This window comes from Chiloscyllium plagiosum, chromosome 24 (assembly GCF_004010195.1).
Source record: "Chiloscyllium plagiosum isolate BGI_BamShark_2017 chromosome 24, ASM401019v2, whole genome shotgun sequence".
Lineage (NCBI taxonomy): Eukaryota > Metazoa > Chordata > Chondrichthyes > Orectolobiformes > Hemiscylliidae > Chiloscyllium > Chiloscyllium plagiosum.
The window spans coordinates 28551628-28574850 of NC_057733.1; the positions used below are offsets into that span (position 1 = coordinate 28551628).

Here is a 23223-nt window from a genome sequence, read left to right on the forward strand (position 1 = left end):
CATGGATGACCAGATCAGAACTCAAATTAGGGTGTGTGTGACTGCCCATGACACCATTTGACAATGTGGTATAAAGCCCTGATTAAAATTGCAGTTGATGGTATCAAAGGAATCTCTCCATCCCTCATAATGAAGACCAAGGAAGAGGGTTTAGGATGGTGATGAATCACCTTACTCCAAAAGATAACAGTAGAAGTCCCTCAGGATAGTATCCTAGGCTCCAATATCTTCAGATACTTCAATGTCCTTCCCTTAAGATCAGAAGTGATGTTTGTTGTTTTTACAAAGTAAGAACTCATCCTCATTAACACCTCCAGAGCTGACCATGTTGCTATGTAATGAGACTTGGAAGGCATTGAGTGTTGTGCTGATGAAACGGGAAGTTACATTTAAATGACACATACTTGGTAATGATCTTCTCCCCCAACATTCATTGATGTGATCATTGTTGAATCTCAGCAACTGCAGATGTGACCAGGCAGAGGCTAGGAACCCTGTCTAAATAATTTGGTTTGTGATTCCCCACTCCCTTGAGTGCAGTGCAAACAGCCATCTTAGGATCATTTAATAATCCAGGATGGAGTAGCCCTTTTGGAGTCCCTTTCAGTCACTTCACCACTGACTAGTGGTAGCGGTGTGTCTCATCTGAAAGATGCACTGTAGTAACGCATCAAGGTTCCTTCAACAGTGTTCAAAACCCATCATCTCTACCACCCAGAAAAAGAGTGCAAGGAAAATCACCAATTTCTGATCAAGTTCTAAGCCCCAACCCATTCTGGCTTGGTACCAGGTGTCTGTTCCTTTAGTCACTTTGATCAAAATTCAAGTGAGTCTGATTTGGAAAGAGTTAATGTTCAAGTTGTTAGCTCCATCTTTAAGTTCAGTCTTAGGACTTGACTCTAGCTTTCAGAGGATGTCTCACCACCATCTTGAGGACCCTTGAGGATGGATGCTTAAGTGTTAGCCAAGCCAGCATTAACATCCCATGAAGGAACTCGGAAAAATTGCATGAAACGTGAAGCAGCTTTCAACTATTTTGAATAAAGTGCAAAAATCTGACCAGCCTTGGGAGGTTTTTGTTGGCAGCAAATTTCACTTTCCTCATGAGAGGCAATATGTTTTGTCTGGCAGTGCACAGGAACAATATTTCTTTTCAAAGTGTGGCTAATCTATTTTGTTCAGAGAAGTAAAAATTGTAATTTCCATCAGGTAATTTGTAAGGGACATGTTAATGCTATCAACCTCATTCTGTTTGCAATCAGAAAAATATTTAACTCCTACTTTCTGTGCTTGGTTGAAGTTCAAGTAAATGAATCCAACCTACTGAAATATCTTGATATTTAAAGAGGAGGAAACTTGGTCACACTTCAAATGAGGACACTTTTCACCATTTTAATAGTTGATTTCTGATGGGCTGAATGACACCACTTTAGATGTGTGTATCTTCAGGAGAAGCTCTCAATGTGTTCTGAAAGAAAAGGTTCACTTCAGCAAGTAGAAACATGGATCCATGTTGATGGTGAATTTAAGACAATTTCTCAAATGATTAATTTTCAAGTTATTCGTCACAAGTTATCTTTTGTGCTTTGGGTGATATGCAGCAGCCTGGTGGTGAATTTTTCAAAAACAAAAGTACTACTGTGCTAACAGGGATTGGCTCACAAAAGTACATAGGTCTATGGGCTGTGCTTAAGCTGCTAAAATATATTGTTTGCAGCATTCTTTGATAGCCTTATCTTCAGATACTTGCCTGTTTCTTCACTTGCACAAGGCACGAGTTCCAGCAATAACACCAGTCAGAACCATCAAACCAGAAACGACTCCTAAACCTATAACTGCCTGAAGTAGTACTGAGCTTGTCTCCTCAGGACCTGAAAAGACAATAGACGATTAAAAGGACTGAAGACAGTTGGAAAGAAGGTATGTTTCAATACTGGTATAAGTGCAAAATATCCTCTGTATCCATGAAATTATGATTGTTGAATTTGCCCATTTGCACCAAAAAAACAAAAATCAACAACTGGGGCAAAAATCCATTTTTAAGCAAGTTCTACATTAGTGAATTTCATTGTTTGCATAAATGGTGCCTGCATGGGAATGGAGGAAGGAATGTGTTTAATATGAGGCTGGAAGTATGATGTGGCAGAAGTTTCACATGGTTCATTGAACACAAGTGTATGGATATGAACACAAAGTATATTCCTAGCTTGTTGGTTTGACATCCGTAGGAGAAAACAAAAACAAGTGATCAACATGCTGACTTTCGGAAAGAGCTATTATTCCAATTTTATTAAAAATTCTGTGCTTTAATTGCATGATATCTAGTTGCATAGATATTTTGTACATGGGGGTATGCATGTTCCTTTCGGAAAGTGTTTGATAATCAGGCGATTTCCTATTACAATCTTTTTGGTGGGGCAAAAAGGAATTAATAAATTTTGTAACTGGTTCAATAGTAAGCATAGGAAGTCAAGATGTGTGGAATAAGCTGCCTGAAGAAGTGGTGGAGGCTGGTACAATTATAACATTTTAAAAGGCATCTGGATGGTTCAGAGGGATATGACCCAAGTGCTGACAAATGGGACTAGATTAATTTAAGATATCTGGTCACTATACATGAGTTGGACCAATGGGTCTGTTTCCATGCTGTATATCTCTCTGACTTTGTAATTGGTCTAGCATTTGATTGAATACTCATGATAAATCAGTTGTGCTGCTTTTGGTTATGAGTATGAAGATTATGCTCCCTAGTGGGCTAAGGTACAAAGTAAAATGGGTTGCCAGCTTGCTGTTTCCCCGCCTACCTGGACCTGCATCCACAGCTCGGGGGAGGTGGGCAGGAGGCCTGTGATGAATAACTGACTACCTTTTAAAGGCCTCATGGTATGGAGGCAGAAACTGTTTGGCCTGTGGGAGAATGTAGGGTATAGCCTAAAAGTTCATGGGAAGCTGGTGAGCTGCTATAGAGGAGATTGTTTGGAAGGTCCTATGCCTGCAGCCTTCGTAACTCAACTACCCATATTCTGCACTCTGACATCCACCCTCATGTGATCTCTCTTGCTCTTTCCCCACCTGCACCTCCTAAAATCCCTGCATTAGCACAGTCTGGTATTTTGGAACCGCGTATAGATTAGATTAGATTCCCTACACTATGGAAACAGGCCCACACCAACCTTCCAAAGAGTAGCCCACCCACACCCATTTCCCTTACCATGTATTTACCCCATTTTTGCCAATTCACCTAACCCGCACAGCTTTTGAATTCTGGGAGGAAACCCATGCAGACATGGGGAGAACGTGCAATCTCCACACAGACAGTTGTCCGAGGTGGGAATTGAACTCGGGTCCCTAGCACTGAGGCAGCAGTGCTAACTACTGAGCCACCGTGCCACCCAAGTCCCAGAAGCAGTCTCTTTTGGCACTGCTGGTATCAGGCTGGCATCTCTCCTGGGCAGGAGCCCATATCCAATCACAAACCAAATTGGAGATTACTGGAAAATCTCAGGTCTGGCACCATCTGTGCAGAGAAATCAGCGTTTAATGTTTTGGGCCTCGTGACTCTTCATCAGAACTGAGGCTATATCCAATGTTGTATGCACCTGTCTGAACCCGTTAAGGTCATCCTGGTGTATTGCAGTGGGGCAGCTGGATTTCCCAGAACCATTGTATGGGACGATTTTCAGTTTAGCCTGGAGGTGTGGGGTGGGGTTGGAGTTTTGGTGAGGGGGTGTGGGGTGGTGAGGGGGTGGGGTGGAGAGGTGTTGGGGGATATGGATGGTGGTGGTGTGGGGAGGCAGATAGTCCTTCCCTCTTTAATATCCACCCCACCATCTAAAACAGTCTGTGAACTGAAAGTAGAATATCCTCATTTGCAGGTAGCACTCGGTCGTTTGAGAAAGTGATGTTTTAGGAACAAAAAAATCTATAAAATCTTGCAAATAGGGAAGTTATGATTTGATATTAGGGGATAGATTATGCATATTGCAGGTGAAGTTCAGAAATCAAATTGCAAATTGAGGCAAATGGAAGCACTACACATATATATTGAATTGATCTGCTGGGAAAAGTGTTGTCTCACACTGACATTATCATAATCTTTGTTTTGTGCTCTTATTTCATTGTCCTAACATCATTTATCAGAAGACTATGATGGAGCTTGTTCTTACAAAGTTGCTCCTTACATTTGGTGTCTTCATAGTTCAACATTCTTCTGGTAAGTTCCAAAGATCCATTGTTTGGTTCTGGCTTTATGTGGAGAAGTTCGCACATTAGTGGATAAATGTTCACACTTTCGAATGGCTCGGCCAAATAATTCTTTTTGAAATCTGGACCAAATGCGCGAAAAATCATCTTCATGTCCATGTGCTCGTTATCAAAACCATGCTCACCTTTGTTAAACTGGAATTTGGCTCTCTGATGGAAGAACAAAGGAACACAAAGATCATTCCAGGTACAATATAAGAGAACATAAAGAGAGTGTCATATGCTTTGGAATTTAGGTGCTATAAATCCAAGCTCTACAGTTGTGGTCTATCAATCTCTCAAACACACGAGGTTTCAAGAAAACAACAGTTTTATTTTCCAATTAGAACAAATATTAGTATAGAAGAGAAGGAACTTTAGTACAGAAAAAAAAATTGTATCAAACAATATGGAACCTCATTATGGTGCTCAAAGAAAAATGTGAAGTTTTATGTGAAGGAAGATTATGGTTTATTTCCAAAGAATCCATTATTGGAAATGCAAACTTGTTTAAAGTTTGCAGCGCGATTGTCCTACTTGATGTTTTGTGTTCCTAAAATCTACATTGTATGCTACCTGCTAGGTTGCAGTAAAAGAGCATCTAACTCTAGCTGAGTGTGTCCCTGACCTGATGGATTGAAATGATCTTTATTAGTGAGGTTACACAACAGACTCCAGGAACTATTTCACTTCCTATTTAATTCAAAGATGAATGTTTGATTTCTTTTTCTTAAAAAAATAGATAATGCAGTGTTTGCTAATAGATATGTCTGTTTTCATTGGACATAAACGTATTGTGAACATCCCAACTTGACGTTGCAATTAGTTCTATTTACATTAAACGTATTCATAGGAATATGTCACTGATATTTTATGTTTATTTATTCTCCATATAAAAGGTCTCCCACTGTATTTCAACCTAACTGGGTATTCTTCTGTTCCTTTCTCCCTCATGGACTCCATGATCTCGTATTCGCATCCATTTATATTCATTTGCAGTATTCTCCTGAAATCTCTGAGGTAGTCAGTATAGAAAATTGGAGAGGTAGAAGGTCATTTAGCCCTCTAAGCCTTCTCTGCCATTGAACATGATCATGGCTGACCATTCAACCCAGTACCTTGTTCCTGCATTGTCCCTATATTTTTTGATCCCTTTAGCCCTGAGAACACCTAAAAGGGTTCAGAATAGATTTACAAGGATATTGCCAGGGCTGGAGGGTTTGAACTATAAGTAGAGGCTGTTTAGGCTGGGACTATTTTTCCAAGAGCGTTGGAGGCTGAGGGGAGACCTTATGGAGGTTTATATAAACATGATAGACATGGATAGAGTAAATAGACAAGGTCCTTTTGTTAGGCTGGGTGAATCGAGAACTTGAGGGCCTAGGTTTAGGGTGAGAGGGGAAAGATTTAAAAGAGATCTAAGGGTCAACTTTTTCACGCAGAGTGTGGTGCATGTATGGAATGAGCTGCCAGAGGAAGTGGTGGAGGCTGGTACAATTACAACATTGAAAAGGCACCTGGGTGGGTGTATGAATAGGAAGGGTTTAGAAGGATAGAGGCGAAATGCTGGCAAATGGGACTAGATTTATATAGGATAGCTGGTTGACGTGAACTAATTGGACTGACTCTGACTCTATCTAATGCCTCCTTGTTTTGGTCTCATCTATTTTCTGTGGCAACAAATTCCACAGGTTCTTCATAATCTTGGTGAGGAAATGGTTCCTCATCTTGAATGTTACAATTGCTGTAGAGACTAATAACCTCTAAAGAGACATTTGAACTTCAGTTAATAGCTAAACAGATGCCACAAGACATTTTCTGTAACAAATGGACTAAAAGCACCGTTGACTAAATGCACTCCCTTTCATGGACAAGTTAAACAGAGGAGATTTTATTTTGACAGTCAAGGAATGTCATTTGGGTATATGTTGTACTCCTGTTTATGTAGACTTTCAAGTCTCCAAGACACAGTCAAAAATTATCCTTGGCTCCTGAGGTTTTAGTTCTGATCATTTTTTCCAACCTGAGAGACTTTAACAACAGAATTGTCTTTTGCAATGCGTTACCTTTTAACTTTAACTTAAAGCTAGGCAAGACTTCCACATTCCTGCAGTCTGAACAACTGGCTGTCTTACTGATGATAGCTGTGCTCTGTCTTCTGGATTCTGGCAGATTAAACCTTTCTGAAATATTGAGGTAATTGCTTTTAGGAAATTCTGTATGCCATGACTACCTCTACACCCTTCACCATGGCAACATGAATCCCATGGACCTTTGTATGCAGATGAAGCATTGATTAGCTATTGTACCGGTCCTAACTTTACCCTGGAATCAAATTGAAAGGTCAAAGTATCCTATTCTTAACCTTTAGAACACTTCTGAAATTGGAGCCTCTCACTATCCACCTGCCATCACAGTTGGCTTCAGTGTAAATACCAGCACCTGCTTAGTGAACCAACCTCAGTCTTGTTGTCCTGGCCTTGGAGATATGTGTAAGTTTTCCCTCTCTCTGATCCCATTGCACCAATATAACTTTTTCCAAGCTAATTTTCAAACTGACTGCCTTCGGTTGCAAGGCTCTGAGAGGACCACTGTTGATTTATTCCAGTGGCTGCAAGCTATTGAACATTTTTCAGCTGCTTGGACCTTTTAAAACATTTTCAAACTGTCTGCTTCTGTCACCACACACATACTGGTTAGACGTTTCTTTAATTTGTCAAGGATCCATCTTGAATTGCGATCTTCATGACAATGTGGCGTGTTTTAGAAATCAAACCAATGCAAAACAATTTTACCATGAACCAACTATTATTATAGTCTATGTGAATGCTTTATATTGCTAATGAAGTTTGAACTTTTCTCCAGACTCCCTATCTCCATTATAAGCTGAGATATGGATAATTTGATGCTCAGGTTCTTTCACTGTCAGTTTTGACCTTGCAGGATAAAACCAGGCTCCCTTTTTAATAGTAATAAATTAGACTTGTTGGAGTTGAATTCTCATCAGTTTTTGCCAACCTTCTCAACCAGATGCCTGTTCTTTTTATTGCTAAGACTTTCATTCCTAAAATCAAAAGTTACACTCGAAAGAATGTAAACCGCAAACCAGCTTTTCAGAATGCAAACTGTTACATGTGTAAACGATTGTAAATAAGGAATTTGAGATGCCTGTCTGATTTGAAGATGTGTAAAATATTTGTATGTGATGTATTACTGTTGCAAAACATGCCTGAAAATCTCTTGTATATTTGTACTTACAGAGGATCTTCCAAGGAAAAATATCTGACACAACAAATGGAGCCTAATCTCAAATTAGGTTTCATGGATCACTTTGTCTCCAGTTTAATGGATCACTTTGTCTCCAGTTTAAAGAAATTCACTTTTCTAGTTTAGTATTTGCATCAGTATTCCTAAAGATTTGATTCATTTCTGTGTAACTGAAGCGTTTATAACCAATTTGTTATCAGGAGTTGGTAAATTGTAATCAAATAGCAAAATGCAGTGGAGTATTTGCCAACAACTTGTTGGCATTTAGAAACTTGTACCTGCACATAGTTCCTGCCATTTCTTTCCATTGTTTCCCCAGATCCTTCCTTTTAATAAACACTTAGGTCCTTATAATGGAGATACAATCTTCCCATGTTACAACATCACACGAATAGGAGGGTGGATTAATAATCAACAATAATGGTTTGTATTTACATAATATTTCAAAGTAGTAAAATATTCTCAAGTTTTTCCTCAGGCAAGTTATGAAATAAAATTTTAATACTGAACGACTAAATGAAATTTTAAGGCAGAAAACCAAATGTTTAATCAAAGAAGTAGGTTGTAGGGACATCTCCGAGGAAGCTAGAGTTGGAGATGTTTAAGGAGGTTCTACACCCTGAGGCCTTTACAGTTGAAAGAAAGTATTCTCAAGTTTTTCCTCAGGCAAGTTATGAAATAAAATTTTAATACTGAACGACTAAATGAAATTTTAAGGCAGAAAACCAAATGTTTAATCAAAGAAGTAAGTTGTAGGGACATCTCCGAGGAAGCTAGAGTTGGAGATGTTTAAGGAGGTTCTACAGCCTGAGGCCTTTACAGTTGAAAGAAAGACCACCATGGACCAATTAAAATCAGACGCAACAAATGTGAGTGTAGAGCTGGAGGAGGTTAAAAGGATAGGGAAGGGAAAAGTCATGGAGAAAACCAGGAAGCATATTTTAAAATTGGCTACTGGTTTAGCAATGTTTCAATGTAGATTCGTGACCACAGAGATTTTAGGTGAGCAGAACTTGGTATGAATTAAGACCAGGACAACTATTTTGGGTGATGTCCAGGTTATGGAGGATGCAAGAGGGCAAACTGGCTAAAAGGTAATTGAAATGCTCAAGACGAGGCATACGAAAAGCAACAGATGGGTGGAGGCAAAGGCAGGGTCAGGCAAAGTTACAGAACTGGAAGTACATGATCTTCCTCATAATGTGGATATATGGTTGGAAATCCATTTTGGCATTAAACACACCACCAAAATTGCAAGCAGTCTGGTTTGGCCTCAGACTATTTCCATTGAGAAGGCTAATGTTTCTGGTTAAGGAATGAGGTTTGTGGCCGGAACCAAAAAACACTGGCTTTGAGATATTCTACATTTAATTAGAGGTAATTTCTGTCATCTGTAAGGAGTTGATAGCACAGGGCTTATATTTACTGGACTCCTGCTCCTCTGATGCTGTCTGACCTGCTGTGCTTTTCCAGCACCACTCTAATCTAGAGTCTGGTTTCCAGCATCTGCAGTCCTTGTTTTTACCTCATTATTGAAAGATCTAGGCTAATGATCCGGAGACATGAATTGAAGCCCATTATAATAGCTGGGCAATTTAAAATCAGCTATTAAATTAACCTGAAAATCTTTTAAAATGCAACCATCGGTAGAAGCTAACATCATAACAAGTCTACTTCACTCTAGAACTTTAGAAAAGAATACCTTTTATTCTCACCTGATCTGATTAGTATATGACTCCAGTTCTTATAGATATTTCTAATCAACTTGTTTGACATGGTATGGCACTTCTGAGGGAGGTGGGATTTGCACCTGGGCGTCCTAGCCCAGTATGTATTTCAAACCCATGGCAGTGTGGCTAACCTAACTTCCTCACTGCCCTGTGAAATGACTGAACAAGTCATTTTGTTGTATATGAATTGGTTATGAATGCTAGCCTTGGCAGAATGATTTTCTTCAAAAAAGATGAACGCTCCTCCAATGTCATGGCCGTGGGAGTCAAGAGAAATGGTTTTGAGGTCAAGGAAGGCAGTTTAATGATTGTCAAAAACCATCTGGTTTGCTAATGACCAGGGAAGAAAATCTTCCATCTTTGCCCTGTATGGGCTACATGTGACTTCATATCCGCAGCAACAGTTGGATTGTGCCTGCCTCTTAACTGCCATGTAAAATAGTCTAGCAAATCATTCATATGCATCAAAGTACTACACGTATTGTATAAAGGCAACAGTTTGAGGTTGGTTCACTATCAGATTCTCAAAGCATATCATAAATATTGGCCATGCTAGTGCTTGTGTCTCATGACTGAATAATAAAATGGAAATCATAATTATTTTCTTCTTTGTTAAAGTGGCACTGATGCACAGAAGTTGTTTGGCAATTCTCTTCTTGTAAAAATGAAAATCTATACTCTGTTTTTGAGAATAGAACATCACACTGAAATGATGTAACTTGGAATCAAAACCATAAGAATAGTAGTTTTAGATATTCACTGGGGTACTAAGAATTTACCAGATGACTTTAGAGCTTTAAGATCAAACATAGAACTGTGGCATGTTTCACTTACTATTTACAAAACGCCAAGTGACCATTGGAAAGGCAGAGCAGAATTCGGAGAGTTTAGATGATTTGTTTGTAAACAAAGTGGAAAAAATGTCAAACACTAATACTTTATTTATTGTTTCCAGACAAATAAATGAATAGATGGATTTCAATGAAACTGGGAAGATCAATAATATATGGCCTTCGGAAAGCTTATTAATCTATAGAGATGGTGCAGATCTGGATCCAGGTTCTAGAATTTATTTAGAAGGATTAATTAACATTGGACGAAAAGGCAAAATAATGTTTTGCTTTTAAAAATTGTTTTTTTTCCCCAATGCTTTACTTTCAATAATGTGGACTATCTCTGCTGTTGCAGTGGAATTTGCTACAACTGTCAAAATGTGAGCAGAGTTTTCAAAGCAGATTGTTGGATGTGAATTGGCCTGAAGCTGCCTCAATAAAAGCTCTTCATGAGATGTCTTTCAGCTTTGTAGTTACAGAGCCTCAACCAGTCAAGTAAAATCTACACATCTGCACCAATGCTGAATTAACACACTATTGAGGAAATAAATAGACTGCCCTCCTCAGTTGTATTTGTTCTATTTAGGTACTCACCCCATGAACAACATAGCCAAGGTCACCGTACATGAGAATAGGGAGAATTCTTTCATTGTTAGAATAGTGGAATCTTTTTGGAAAATCCTCTTTTTTATAAACGTTTAGATGAGGATGGGCACCTTTTAGAGCTTGATACACCTTTTCTGTCATTCCTTCTTTTGGTAATAACATGCCATTTGGTCCATAATCGAGTAATTCAAAATCATTGTCCTTGAATGAGAAGTTGGCAATTCTTTTCAGCACAATTTCTTCCACCTGGGGTTCTTTCAGCACAGTAGTCATTCCGTGATCAGAAGTGATGATGACATTGAGTTTAGATTTCAAGCCATGACTTTCAATACTCTGAAATAAGTAACCTACTGTTCTGTCTACCTGCCGCACCATGTCTTTTCTTTGTATTGATTCAGGTCCATGTTTGTGGCCAGCTCCATCTGGTTCACCAAAGTAGAGTGAAACAAAATCCAGACCTTGCGAAGTGAACCATTGCATTACTGTATCAATGTTTTCTTTCCAGGCTGTTTCATTGCTGTAATCATAAAATGGAGGCTCTACCACTTTCAGGAAAGCATCTTCTCCATCATAGGTAGGTTTGGTGCCAGGGAAGTGAAAGGAGCCTGTTTTTAAACCCTTTAGAAATACATATAGAGATAAAATATCACTTGATTAATGCATTTATATTTTCTACAGCAATGCAATTGCTCAGCATATTCATCAGTTGAACTTGCAAATTCAGTTTAAGGTTCTGATCAAAGTGGAGGTAGAAAAATGATGTGAAATTCTTGAGGTTTTTTTTTGATGCTACCAGAAAGGTAACATCATTGTAATGTCAAACTTAGTTGACAAATTGCTGATAGGATCTTTTAGAACTTTTAAACTGACCTGTCCTTAATTTACAAGTTTTGAGGGGATTTTAGTTTGTGAAGCTGCCATCAGGAGGAATTGTGATCAGGAACCCACATGTGCTGGGAGCTGGAGTGCAATTTTCAGTTTGGGGGAGGGGGTGGAGTGGGTGGAAAACCAATGAAGTAAACGTGCCGGAGGGCTCAGACCAATTGAGAATGGAAGGTGAGCACCTGAGGTTGGAGAGATAATAGGAGGCCCTTCAATACTGACATATGGCCAGCTCATGGTCTGTGGAGGGAGTCATTGATGTAGAGAAGAGAAGAAATGGGGATTTTTGAGTGGTTTTACAAATTTTTCAAAACAAAGTAGATACAATGACCAGACATTTTGTGGAGGAGTAACCTATCCACTGATGACCAGCAAGCTGCCCTATGGCCATGATATGGATGGGAGTAAGACTGGGAAAAGTGTTCCCTAAATGAATTTTCCCCTCCTTGGCTCACCAGTGGGAAGCTGCCTCCAACCCTTGGCTCCATTTGGGTCTCAGTAGGCAGGAGCTGAATGTGCGGGTGGAAAGTTCCAATTAGCAAACACAGATTGGCCTTAAAAGTTGTTATTGACTCATGACTATCTAGTCCTTGCAGGCAAGTAGGCTTCATGAAACTAGGCTGATGAAAGTTGTCTCGAGGTGGGACCATATCAGGAGAGCAACACACTGACCGAGACAAAAAGAAAATGCATCCGTCAGTTCCTCAACCTGTCTCCACAGGTGAATGAAAATTCTAATCACACGTTCCCCATCCTCGCAGCATTCTAAAAGAATTTGGCTTTACCATGTGGGGATAGAATTCTGCATTCTCAACATTATATATTTGGTTCCATTCTTCAGTTAGTCAAACGACAACTGATTCCCATACCTGAAACCTCTGGTGGTCTTCCAGCAGTAATTGCAATATAGAAGCTCTCTCATTCACAGGGAAGATGCAGTTTAAAACATTGAAAGAAATGTCCACCTTCCCGATTTGAAAATTTTATTTCCATCCTCCACTTATTTACGATGGCTGCTAAAACCCTTGAACATTTTAATTCTTTTATTCTCAAAAAAATGTTATTTCAAGACATTGAGTCTTATTTTGTGTTTTTGGGTACAATTATGGACATATCATTGTGATGTGTCTTGCTATGTTTAGTTGAATTTCAGTTTTTGTTAAATTGGGAAGGGCAGACGTTTGGGTCAGACAGATCCTAAGGTGATTTTTGTCTGCTGTCCAAGAGAATTAAAAACCTTCAGTTATTTCTCTTCAACAAATTTTACTTTTATAGTTTTAAAGAAACCCATGTAAACACAATGGAAAGTTTTTGTTAATTTTAATTCTGCGAATATGTAACTTTACCCCATGTTAGGAAATTAATGCTAAATAAACTGAATTGCATCATAGCTCTGGTATTCTGCCAGGGGGTCACCAAAAGAATCAATTTGGTTGCTACAACCGTACGCTATCTATCATATTAGTAAAGGCTCTTGTACAGGTCACCAATACACAGGCCTGAAAACAAGTATTAAGCCCCTTACATATATCTGCAAACACCTGTTTGAGGCTCCCTTTGTAAAACCTGCTTATGACTGCCTGTAACATGCAAGTTGAGGCCAGTACTCTCAGGCACTTGGCAGCCAAACCAGCAATAATTAAAGGGGAAGCTGGAGATTGCATCCAGAATGATTTATCTTTGCTTTTTCTTTCTGATTTACTTCACAGTTGGGAGATGGAAGACCATACTCCAAAGCTCCAGATTAAACTTGCTGCTCATAATCATTTTTATACCTCTTTTTCCAGTAGATTTACAAGAAATACTCCAATAATCTCCTTTACCTGTCGCTGAGCAGTGATCCAGATTGGCAAACTTCCAGCATCCCAATATTTGTTGATACTCTGCGCCTGGTAATATTGCACTTTTTGTCCAGTTGTTGTGTTGAACCATATATTGTGGATCACACCATGCGTCTCGATATATCTACCTTTAGTGAAAATAGATGTTTAGTTTCTTACTTTATAATGCTGAAAGTTATATAAATGTAATGAATAATGCCCAGATTGCAGTTCTGTTCTGATAATCACACATTTACAATATTTACCTTATTGAAAAGGAAAAACAGATCTGCTTTCTTTTATTTGCCAAATATCATATGAAGTTGCCCATTTTTGTAGAAAAACAGAAAGCCATACATTATTTAAATGGAGAGAGGTAGCAACTGTGTGGTACAAAGAGATCTTGTTCTGCTATTTGAATCACAAAACATTAACGTGCAGTTGCAGCAAGTGATTAGGAAAACAAATGGAATGTTGTTTATTGTAAAGGAAATGGAATACAAAAGTAGGGAGTTTTTCCTTCTGTTCCCCAGGACATTGGCAAAACCAAATCCAAGTACTGTGGATAATTTTAGTCTTATTATTAAGTAGTTTTATTTAAGTAAGGATATAATTCCATTAGTAGCAGTTCAGATAAGACCCACTTGATTCATTTTTTGGGGTGAAGGAATTGTCTTATGAGGGAAAAATTGGACAATTTACTCATACTTACAATATTTTGATTTTATTAAATGTGATTTTTTTACTCTATTGACATGTTCTTAAATATTATTGAGGGACATATTTGTGTAACTGTGTATTTGTGTTAATCAGTTTTTTTTTGTGATTTACATGCCCACTGACTGCAGTGTGCAACTAACATTTTGGGATGCAGCTGCTGACTACCGTTTTGAAGTTAGAGATACTTCTCAATGACTTAGAAATCATGACAAGAACTTTGCAGAAAACATCTGATCCAAACATTTGATTTAAAGGGTGACATAAATGAGGAGTACACCATAATGAAGGCTTAGGATACAGCAGGCAAGGATGATCTGTTGTTCCTCATGAAAATGTCAATTGCCAGATAGAGATTTAAGGATTAGAGGGGACATGAAGAAAAATATTTTCACCCAGAGGGTGAGAGTGTCTGGAATTTACCCCTAAATTTGGGAAGCTATGACATGATGGGCTGAATGGCCTCTTTCAGAGTCATAGCATTTCTATGACGTACCAATTCAATGTTGTCAAACAGCAGCTTAATAAATGCATTAGACAAGGGAGAATTGAGTAATATCAGTACCTTTTTAAGACTGTGGGGAACTGTATTTAAAAAAAAATCCTTCCCACTAAATGGCAGTGCTGGTCTAGTTTGTGTTGGTACTGTGATTTTATTTTGTATAGTTCTGCAAAGCTGGCACAATCAGTACCTTTTTAAGACTGTGGGGAACTGTATTTAAAAAAAAATTCCTTCCCACTAAATGGCAGTGCTGGTCTAGTTTGTGTTGGTACTGTGATTTTATTTTGTATAGTTCTGCAAAGCTGGCACAGACAATAGATTCAATTGCTTCATATTATACTGTAAATTTTCAACATTTCAATAATCGATTACAGCACAACAGATAACACTTTTCTGGAAACTACAATCTGTTTTTCTTAACCAATAAAGAATTTACAACAAAAAAAAGAGAGAATCTGAATTTAAGATATAAAATAGATGGACAAAAGTCATCTAAACAATTCTGATATTCTTCAGAATGAATCAAATATTGGTAAAGTATTATGTTGTATGCCTTCTTTCTTTCTCTTCATCTCACACATAAATCGTCGTTTTGGAAGATGTGCACTTGAGGGAAGAGAAGACTTTATTTCACTGCTTTTCACAATGAAATTATTAAAACTATACTCCCTGCTCTTGGCTGTAAGGAATTCCTCCCGGAGCTGTCAACACCCTTAAATAAGACAAAATGAATGGTACTTCTAGAAAATTGATCCTAAGTATTTACAAATTATAATACTTTACATTTGGTAATGTAAATAAACTTAGCATTTAGCAATGATTCTGCCAAATTCTGTCACAGTTACTCTGAATAAGCTTTTTTTTTATTTTCTCCAAGTTGCTGTATTTAAGATTAACAGGTTTATCCGTGTTAACACATCAGTTAGCGCTTTGGTGATATGGTGCTACCTAGCTACTAGTCACAAAGTTAATCCATAAATTGAAAACATGAGCAAAGGAAACCGAATCCAGTGTTACATTACAATTATCAGTAAATATGAATAAGTATTACTTTTAATTGGAGTAATAACTGTTTTTAAATTCACTCATGGAATGTGGGTATCTCTGGCTGGCCAATGTTTATTGCCTATCCCTAGCAGAAGCCATGGAAATACCCAATGATCCTTATAATTGAAATGCATATTGCAGACTTTGATATACATGGTTAAAGTCTGTTCCCTTTGCTGCATAACAATTAGATAATTTGTTGAAGTTTGTAAATCATTACAACTTTGCAACAATCCAATTATCCATTCAATCAGAACAACAATGAAGGAAGAGAACTTACCCGTTAGCAATGTGAAATGAGATGGAGAGGTTATTGTAATAAAGGGGGGTGTAACATATTTAGCTTTTACGCCTTCTCTAATTAAATTTTTCAAATTTGGGCATTCGACATCTTCGTCATAATCCCAACGAAAGCCATCAAAGGAAATAAGTAGCAGCTTGTTATGACTCTTCTGTCCATTCCTAAAGGTAGGAAGACTATGTGTCAGTGATAGTAAAAGACTCACGTATAGGACAGAATACATTTCCCTGGCTGCTTCTAGTCACTGCAGCAACCAAGAACAAAAACTGACATGTTTACCTCTCAACGAATAGAGTTTATATAACTTTAACTTATCCCAAAATAAATCTTTATGGTGGTAGCAGAAGATTTCAAAACAAACTAGTTGACTGTTTTCACTTTGGAACAGCTCTGCTGGAGATTAGATTAATCTATGTTACGTGATGTTTATCTTCTGCAGAATGGAATTTGATAGCTTATCCCTTCATGGCAGGAAAATTATTTACCAAATAATAGATTTACAAGTTGGTCTGTAATATTCTCGACAAGCTTAAATATTTATGAAAGTCATGATAGGGTTCAAAAGAAAAATGATTGTCTCCTGTCATTAGGTGAAGTTCGTTTTGGGGCTCTTCTTATTTATGCCTTATTGGATACGTGCTTCAAAATGAAAGGAACTCTTCAGACTCTAATAGGAAATGTTCAGAGATTTCCATTCCGAGTTTGCCATGGACTAGGAGCAACATGAAAGCTGTATCTAAAATATTCTTGTCTTTTTTCAATTTACTTTTGGAAATTGAGTATATTGAGGCAATCATGAAACAAATTTGATTTCTTATCAAAATGGACTGCTAGTATCAAGTGATATATGCAGCAGGAGGCCTATCTATCTATCTGTCTGCCTGTCTGTATCTGTCTATCTGTCTAGTCATGTCCCTACTGCCGTTCCCTTTGACTCCTCTGTCACCCTACCAAATCTTGATCTCCCACCCCCTTTCTGATCCCTGAATCACTTTTCCAATGAGGCTGTGAATCTCTAACCACAGCAACAGGGTCTCATTTAGTTGACTCCTCTTAAATCTACTGGTAGGTGTCTTTTGAGGCCTCACTGAGCTGGGATAGGAAAGGCCTTAATTAAGTTAATATCTGAAACAGAAAGCATGCATCCCTCCCAGTTTTGATAGCTTAGTGCTTCAGCATCATTTTTCAAATTCATTCGGGGGATGTGGATCTCACTGGCTGGGCCAGCATTAATTTCCCATCCCTAATGGCCATTGAGAAGGTGATGGTGCAGTATCTTCTTAAGCCCTTTTGTTGTGTTGATGCCCATGAAGATCCTATTTGAGAGGGAATTCCAGGATTTTTGACCCAGTGACATTGAAGGAACAGTGATATGTTTCCAAGTCAGACGAGTAAGTATCTTGGAGGGGAGCTTGTGGACGTGGTGTCCTCATGTATGTAATGCATTTATCCTTCTATATGGTTGTTCATGGATTTGGAAGGTGCCAACTAAGTGCCCGTGGTCAATTTGTGCAGTGCATCTTGTAAGTGGTATGCACTGCTGCTACTGAGCATCAGTGGTAAGGGGAGTCAATGTTTGGTGGATTCGGTGCAAATGAAATGGGCCACTTTGCCCTGCATAGTGTCAAGCTTGGATGTTGTTGGAGCTGCACCCATCTGGACAACTTAATGGCATTTCTTCTTTCCCCCTCTATCGTTAATTACTTGCCTCTTGGTCTGCTCACACTCTTAACTCAGTTGATCTCATCTCAGTACTTTTTCTCCTTCCTCCTCCTCCTTTGATGGCTGTGCCTTTGAGATCGTTGGAGATTTCTTCAGAAGGATACTACTGTTAGCATTTTGTGAGCTAGTAGGTGATGGGTACCCCTATCATGGTATGTTTTGTAGTCATGTCTACTGGAATCATCTGTGATACATAGATCAATTCACTGTCACCAATCTTTCTCATTAGTATTAATTCACATTGCTCATACATAATGGGGAAGGATGCCCAACAACGTTTTCAGCAGAAAAGCTACTTAGTCTGGTTGGAAAACAGAAGTTTAATATAAAGAGCTTAATGGGTAGTTATACAATGTCTGAATTACATAGTCTGACAGAGTCATAGAGATGTACAGCACAGAAACAGACCATTTGATCCAACTCATCCATACCAACCATATAACCCAACCCAATGTAGTCCTACCTGCCAGCACCCTGCCCATATCCCTCCAAACCTTTCCTATTCATATATCCATCTAAATGTCTTTTAAATGTTGCAATTGTATTAACCTTCACCACTTCCCCTGGTAGTTCATTCCATACATGTAGCACCCTCTGCGTGAAATGGTCTCTTTTATATCTTTCCCCTCTCACTCTAAACCTTTGCCCTCAAGTTCTGACTCCCCCATCCCAGGGAAAGACTTTGTCTATTTATTCTATCCATGCCCCTCATGATTTTACAAACACCTCCGACACTCCAGGGAAAACAGTCCCAGCCTATTCAAACTGTCCCTAAATCTCAAATCTTCCAACCCTGTAAATTTACAACATCCTTGTAAATCTTTTCTGAACCCTTTCAAGTTTCACAACATCCTTTCAATAGGAAGGAGACCAGAATTGCATGCATTATTCCAACAGTGGCCTAACCAGTGTCCTGTACAGCTGCAACATGACGTCCCAAGTCCTGTACTCAATACTCTGAAGGAGCGTCGCTCCGAAAGCCAGTGTGCTTCCAATTAAACCTGTTGGACTATAACCTGGTGTTGTGTGATTTTTAACTCTGACCAATAAAAGAAAGCATACCAAATGCTGCCTTCACTATCCTATCTACCTGTGACTCCACTTTCAAGGAGGTACGAACCTGCAGTCCAAGGTCTCTTTGTTCAGCAACACTCCCTAGGACCTTACCATTAAATGTATAAGTTCTGCTCTGATTTGCTTTCCCAAAATGCAATGCCTCTTGTTTATCTCAGGTAAACTCCATCTGCTATTTCTCAGCCCATTGGCCGATTTGGTCCAGATCCTGTTGTAATCTGAGGTAACCCTCTTCGCTGTCCACTACACCTCAAATTTTGGTGTCATCTGCAAACTTACTAACTATATCTCTTATGCTCATATCCAAATCATTTGTGTAAATGATAAAGAGTAGAGGACCCAGCACCAATCCTTGTGACACTCCACTGGTCACAGGCCTCCAGTCTAAAAAAACAACCCTCCACCACAACCCTGTGTCTTCTGCCTTTTGAGCCAGTTCTGTTTCCAAATGGCTAGTTCTCCCTGTATTCCATGAGATCTAACCTTGCTAACCAGCCTCCCATGAGGAACCTTGTCAAATGCCTTACTGAAGTCCCTATGGATCTGCCCTCCTCAATCCTCTTTGTTACTTCTTCAAAAAACTCAATCAAGTTTGTGAAACATGATTTTCCACGCACAAAGCCATGTTGACGATCCCTAATCAGTTCTTGCCTTTCCAAATACATATACATCCTGTCCCTCAGGATTCCCTCCAATAACTTGCCCACCACTGACGTCAGGCTCACTGGTCTATAGTTCACTGGCTTGTCCTTCCCATCTTTTATTTAAAAATATACTTTATATTTAAAAATAGATTTTTAAAATATTACAAATACAAAACAAAATACAATTCAAAACAATAAAAAGAAAAAAACATCTCATGTACAGAGAGTCATAGAGTCATACAGCACAGAAACAGACCCTTTGGCCCAACCAGAGCATGCTGACCATGTTCCCAAACTAAACTAGCCCCACCTACCTAAACTTGGCTCATTTCCCTGTAAACCTTCCCTATTCATGGACCTATCCAAATGTCTTTGAAATGTTGTAAATGTACCTGCATTCAGAATATTCATTCCATACATTGTTCCACTCTCTGTGTAAAAAAAATTATGATTCTTGTGTCATTTTCTCCTTTCACCTTAAGAATATACCTCCTCGTCTTGAACTCTCCCAATCTCGGAAAAAGACTTTTGCTATTCACCTTATCAGTGTCCCTCGTTTTATGAGGTCATCCCTCAACCTTCTCCGCTCCAGTGAAAAAAGTCCCAGCCTATCCAGTCTCTCCTCATAAATCAAACCCTCCAATCCCAGCAACATCCTGGTAAATCTCTTCTGAACTTCTCCAGTTTAATAACATCCTTCCTCTAACACGGTGACCACAACTGTACATAGTACTTGGTTAATTTATTTTCACTGAATTACCCCTCTGCCTCACTCTGGAGTTGCTAGTGAGGGTTGAGTGTGTGGCGCTGGAAAAGCACAGCAGGCCAGGCAGCATCCAAGGAGCAGGAGAGCCGACGTCCCGGGCACAAGCCTTTCATTAGGGGTTATGTCCGAATCGTCTATTCCGTTGCTCGTCAGATGCTGCCCGCCCTGCCGCGCCTCTCCAGCACCACACTCCCGACTCTGATCTCCAGCATCTGCAGTCCTTACTTTCTCCTACTTGCTACTTAGGGCAGAGTTGAAGTTACCTGGGCCCTTCTTGCTATAGCTTGAGGCCAATGTTATGGGAGGAGCAAAGCTGGAAAGGATGGGGGGGCATTGTGGTGAAAAGGATGGCATAGGTCACATTCCACAACCCGTGCCATCTCAGTGCCACTGTGCCTTATTAGCAGGATCACATCCACATAGCAATTTGCTCATTAACAAGTCATGAGAAGCATTCATCAACTTCAAACTACATTGAGTTTTCTCTAGTGAACTGACACTTGAGATTCTGTCGGCAAACATCACACTCAACAGCTCAAGCAGCACCTGCCGCAACATCAGTCGGCTTTAGAAAGCTAGTAACACAAACGTGGGAAAAGTAAAGCTTTGGGAAGTAGATCAAATGCAGGCTAACAATTGAGGTGCAGATCAGGCATGGTCCAACTGAATGATCAAATGGGCTGTAAGAGGCTCTGCACTACTCCCCGAGATGTCTGCAGAGTGACTAAACCAGAGCATAATCCCCAGATGTTCACTTCAGCTGAAGGAAAGAAAGATTTGGATCTCTACAGCATCTTCCACAATCTCAGGACATTCCAGAGCTCCTTACAGCCAATGAAGTGACAGTGAAACGTAGCCATGGCGACAAGAAACCTAGCAGTCAGTTGGACACAGTCAGCTCTCCTCGTGAGGACGACCAGACCAAATGTTGTTCCTTTTCAAAAAGGAGTCATGCAGGTTCAGGGATGAATGTTGCCGAAGACATCAGAAAGGACCCTTCTACTCTTATGAAATGAGGCTATAGGATCTTTTAGATGCACCTGAGAGACAGGAAGTGATGTCTGCTTAATGTCCCATCAGGACATAACATCTCTAGTGTGTATATATATTCAAAAACCCAACTATTTAATTAAATAAATAACAACTCACAAAAAACTCATAAATAATAATAAAATTGCTCAGCCAAACACAACACTCACTCTCAAATATTGAGAACATTAGTTTTCACACAATCATAATGTTCACAGTTCCCCCTCTCTGGTTAGCGGACTCACAAAACACGATCGTTATGGTGATATAAAAGCCCTTATTAGTGTGGCAGACAAATCTGTGTCCAGGTTTTCAGATATCCAACCCAACAAGATATTCTTTCTTGTGCAGAAAGTGAGGATGTTGAAAAGTTTTTTCTTATGCCTATCTACAGGGAACACTGGACAGGCCAAGAAGAGAGATCGGGTCCTTCTCCATCCTTACACCCAAAAGGCCTCCATTGCTCATGTCACAGCACCCCAGTCTGTTTGAAGCCTATCACAGGACCAGAGACAATGGGTAAGAGTCTCTGTACCAACCTTGCATTTGGGATATGTTGAAGATATCCCTGGTTTAAATTTCACAAGTGATCTGGAGCCAAGTGGACCCCTGTGGAGAATCTTCAACTTGTAAAGCATGGGTCCGATTGCAAATGCTAGCGTTTCCCAAATATCTTCCCATGCCTCTGAGGAGACCTCAATGCCTAGCTCTCTCCCACACCCTGCAGAGTTGATCAAATCCATCTGAGGGGCTGGCCCCAATTGATGATATTAAGTGCTGACAGAAAGTGTACAATTAGAACTGAGCACCCTCCTCTCTGGGTCGGATTTATAGAGATCAGTCAAAAGTGCAGTTTTTTTTTAATAATAACCCTAACTTGAAAAAAACGAAAGAGGTCCCTGTTAGATAGCTCGTATTTCTGTGCGAACTGATCAAAGGACATCATTGTGCTTCCCTCAAATAAATCACCCGTGGAAGACACACCCCTAGCTGCCCAATGTTTGAATCCTGAATCCATCATCCCCAGTTAAAAACCCAGCATTCCCACTATTGGTATAAAAAATGATGTTTTGCCAATATTGCCCTCCCTCTGTCGAATTGCCCTCCATGCTTTATCAGTATTGATAACTATTGGGTTAAGGCAATATTCCTCAACTGTCCTTATTTTGTCCAAAAACAGCAACGTAGTGAGGGGGCACCTTGCCTGAGAGGTTTCGATATCTAACCATATTAAAAGAGTCCCCACAGGCCCAGTCACTCACGTAAGATAAAATCAAGCTTAGTTGATAGTATTTAATGTCTGGGAGATCCACTCCCCCCAATCTGTGATGCAACTTCAGTTTAGCTAATTTAATAAGGGGCCGCTTATGATGCCAAATAATAGTTGAACCAGTCGTTCAGTCTCCAGAAGGTTTGCTTATCGAAAATCAGGGGGATCATTCATATAGGGTACAACAAACGGAGGAGAATATTCATCTTAATAAGCGCTATCTGACCTAACCATGAGACTAGACGCGCCTCCCATCTTTGAAGGTCTTGTTTGATTTTGTCAAATAATTGAATAAAATTAGCTTCAAACAACTGATCAAGAACTGGAGTAATGAATGTGTCAAATACAAAAAACCCCTCTGTGACCACTTAAATGGGAATCAGGATTTGCCCTCAAGACCTAGCACCTTCGTAAAACTACCCATAGGCATAGCCTCTGATATTGCAAAATTAATCTTGTACCCCGAAAAGATGCCAAACATGCTGATGCACTGTATCAGGCAACGCACTGAAACTCCTGGATTTGACCAAAAAAAGTGAGGACATCATCTATATACAACAAAATCTTCTGTAATTTTGACCCCACTTCTGGAGCTGATATATTAGGATCCTTCCGAATGGCCTCTACCAATGGTTGAATCACCAACATAAAAAGCAATGACGAAAGGGGACCATCCTGCTGGCTGCCCCTAAAAGTATTAAAATTGCTTGATCGTACCGCACTGGTGATGACCGCAGCGAGAGGGTCACTGTAGTGAACTTTTACCCATCT

At 39.4% G+C, this 23223-nt stretch overlaps 1 protein-coding gene across 1 annotated transcript; it reads right to left on the bottom strand.

Annotated features, from left to right (window-relative positions):
- Nucleotides 1-1756: 1756 nt before the first annotated feature.
- LOC122561922 (ectonucleotide pyrophosphatase/phosphodiesterase family member 7-like) lies at nucleotides 1757-16199 on the bottom strand. Its single transcript, XM_043714245.1, has 5 exons — nucleotides 15927-16199; nucleotides 13384-13529; nucleotides 10667-11296; nucleotides 4182-4413; nucleotides 1757-1871 (listed from the first exon to the last, which is right to left on the bottom strand). The coding sequence occupies exons 1-5, from the start codon at nucleotides 16168-16170 to the stop codon at nucleotides 1759-1761; spliced, it is 1365 nt and encodes a 454-aa protein (XP_043570180.1). The 5' UTR covers nucleotides 16171-16199; the 3' UTR covers nucleotides 1757-1758.
- Between the last annotated feature and the right edge of the window lie 7024 nt (nucleotides 16200-23223).

Excerpts from the sequence above, each read along its gene's own strand:
- LOC122561922 (XM_043714245.1), bottom strand. The coding sequence starts at position 16,170 with ATGTATTCTGTCCTATACGTGAGTCTTTTACTATCACTGACACATAGT. Across the intron at positions 11,297-13,383 it reads GGATCACTGCTCAGCGACAG|GGTTTAAAAACAGGCTCCTT; the intron begins GTAAAGGAGATT and ends GTATTTCTAAAG. Across the intron at positions 4,414-10,666 it reads TTGGCTATGTTGTTCATGGG|AGAGCCAAATTCCAGTTTAA; the intron begins GTGAGTACCTAA and ends TTCTTCCATCAG.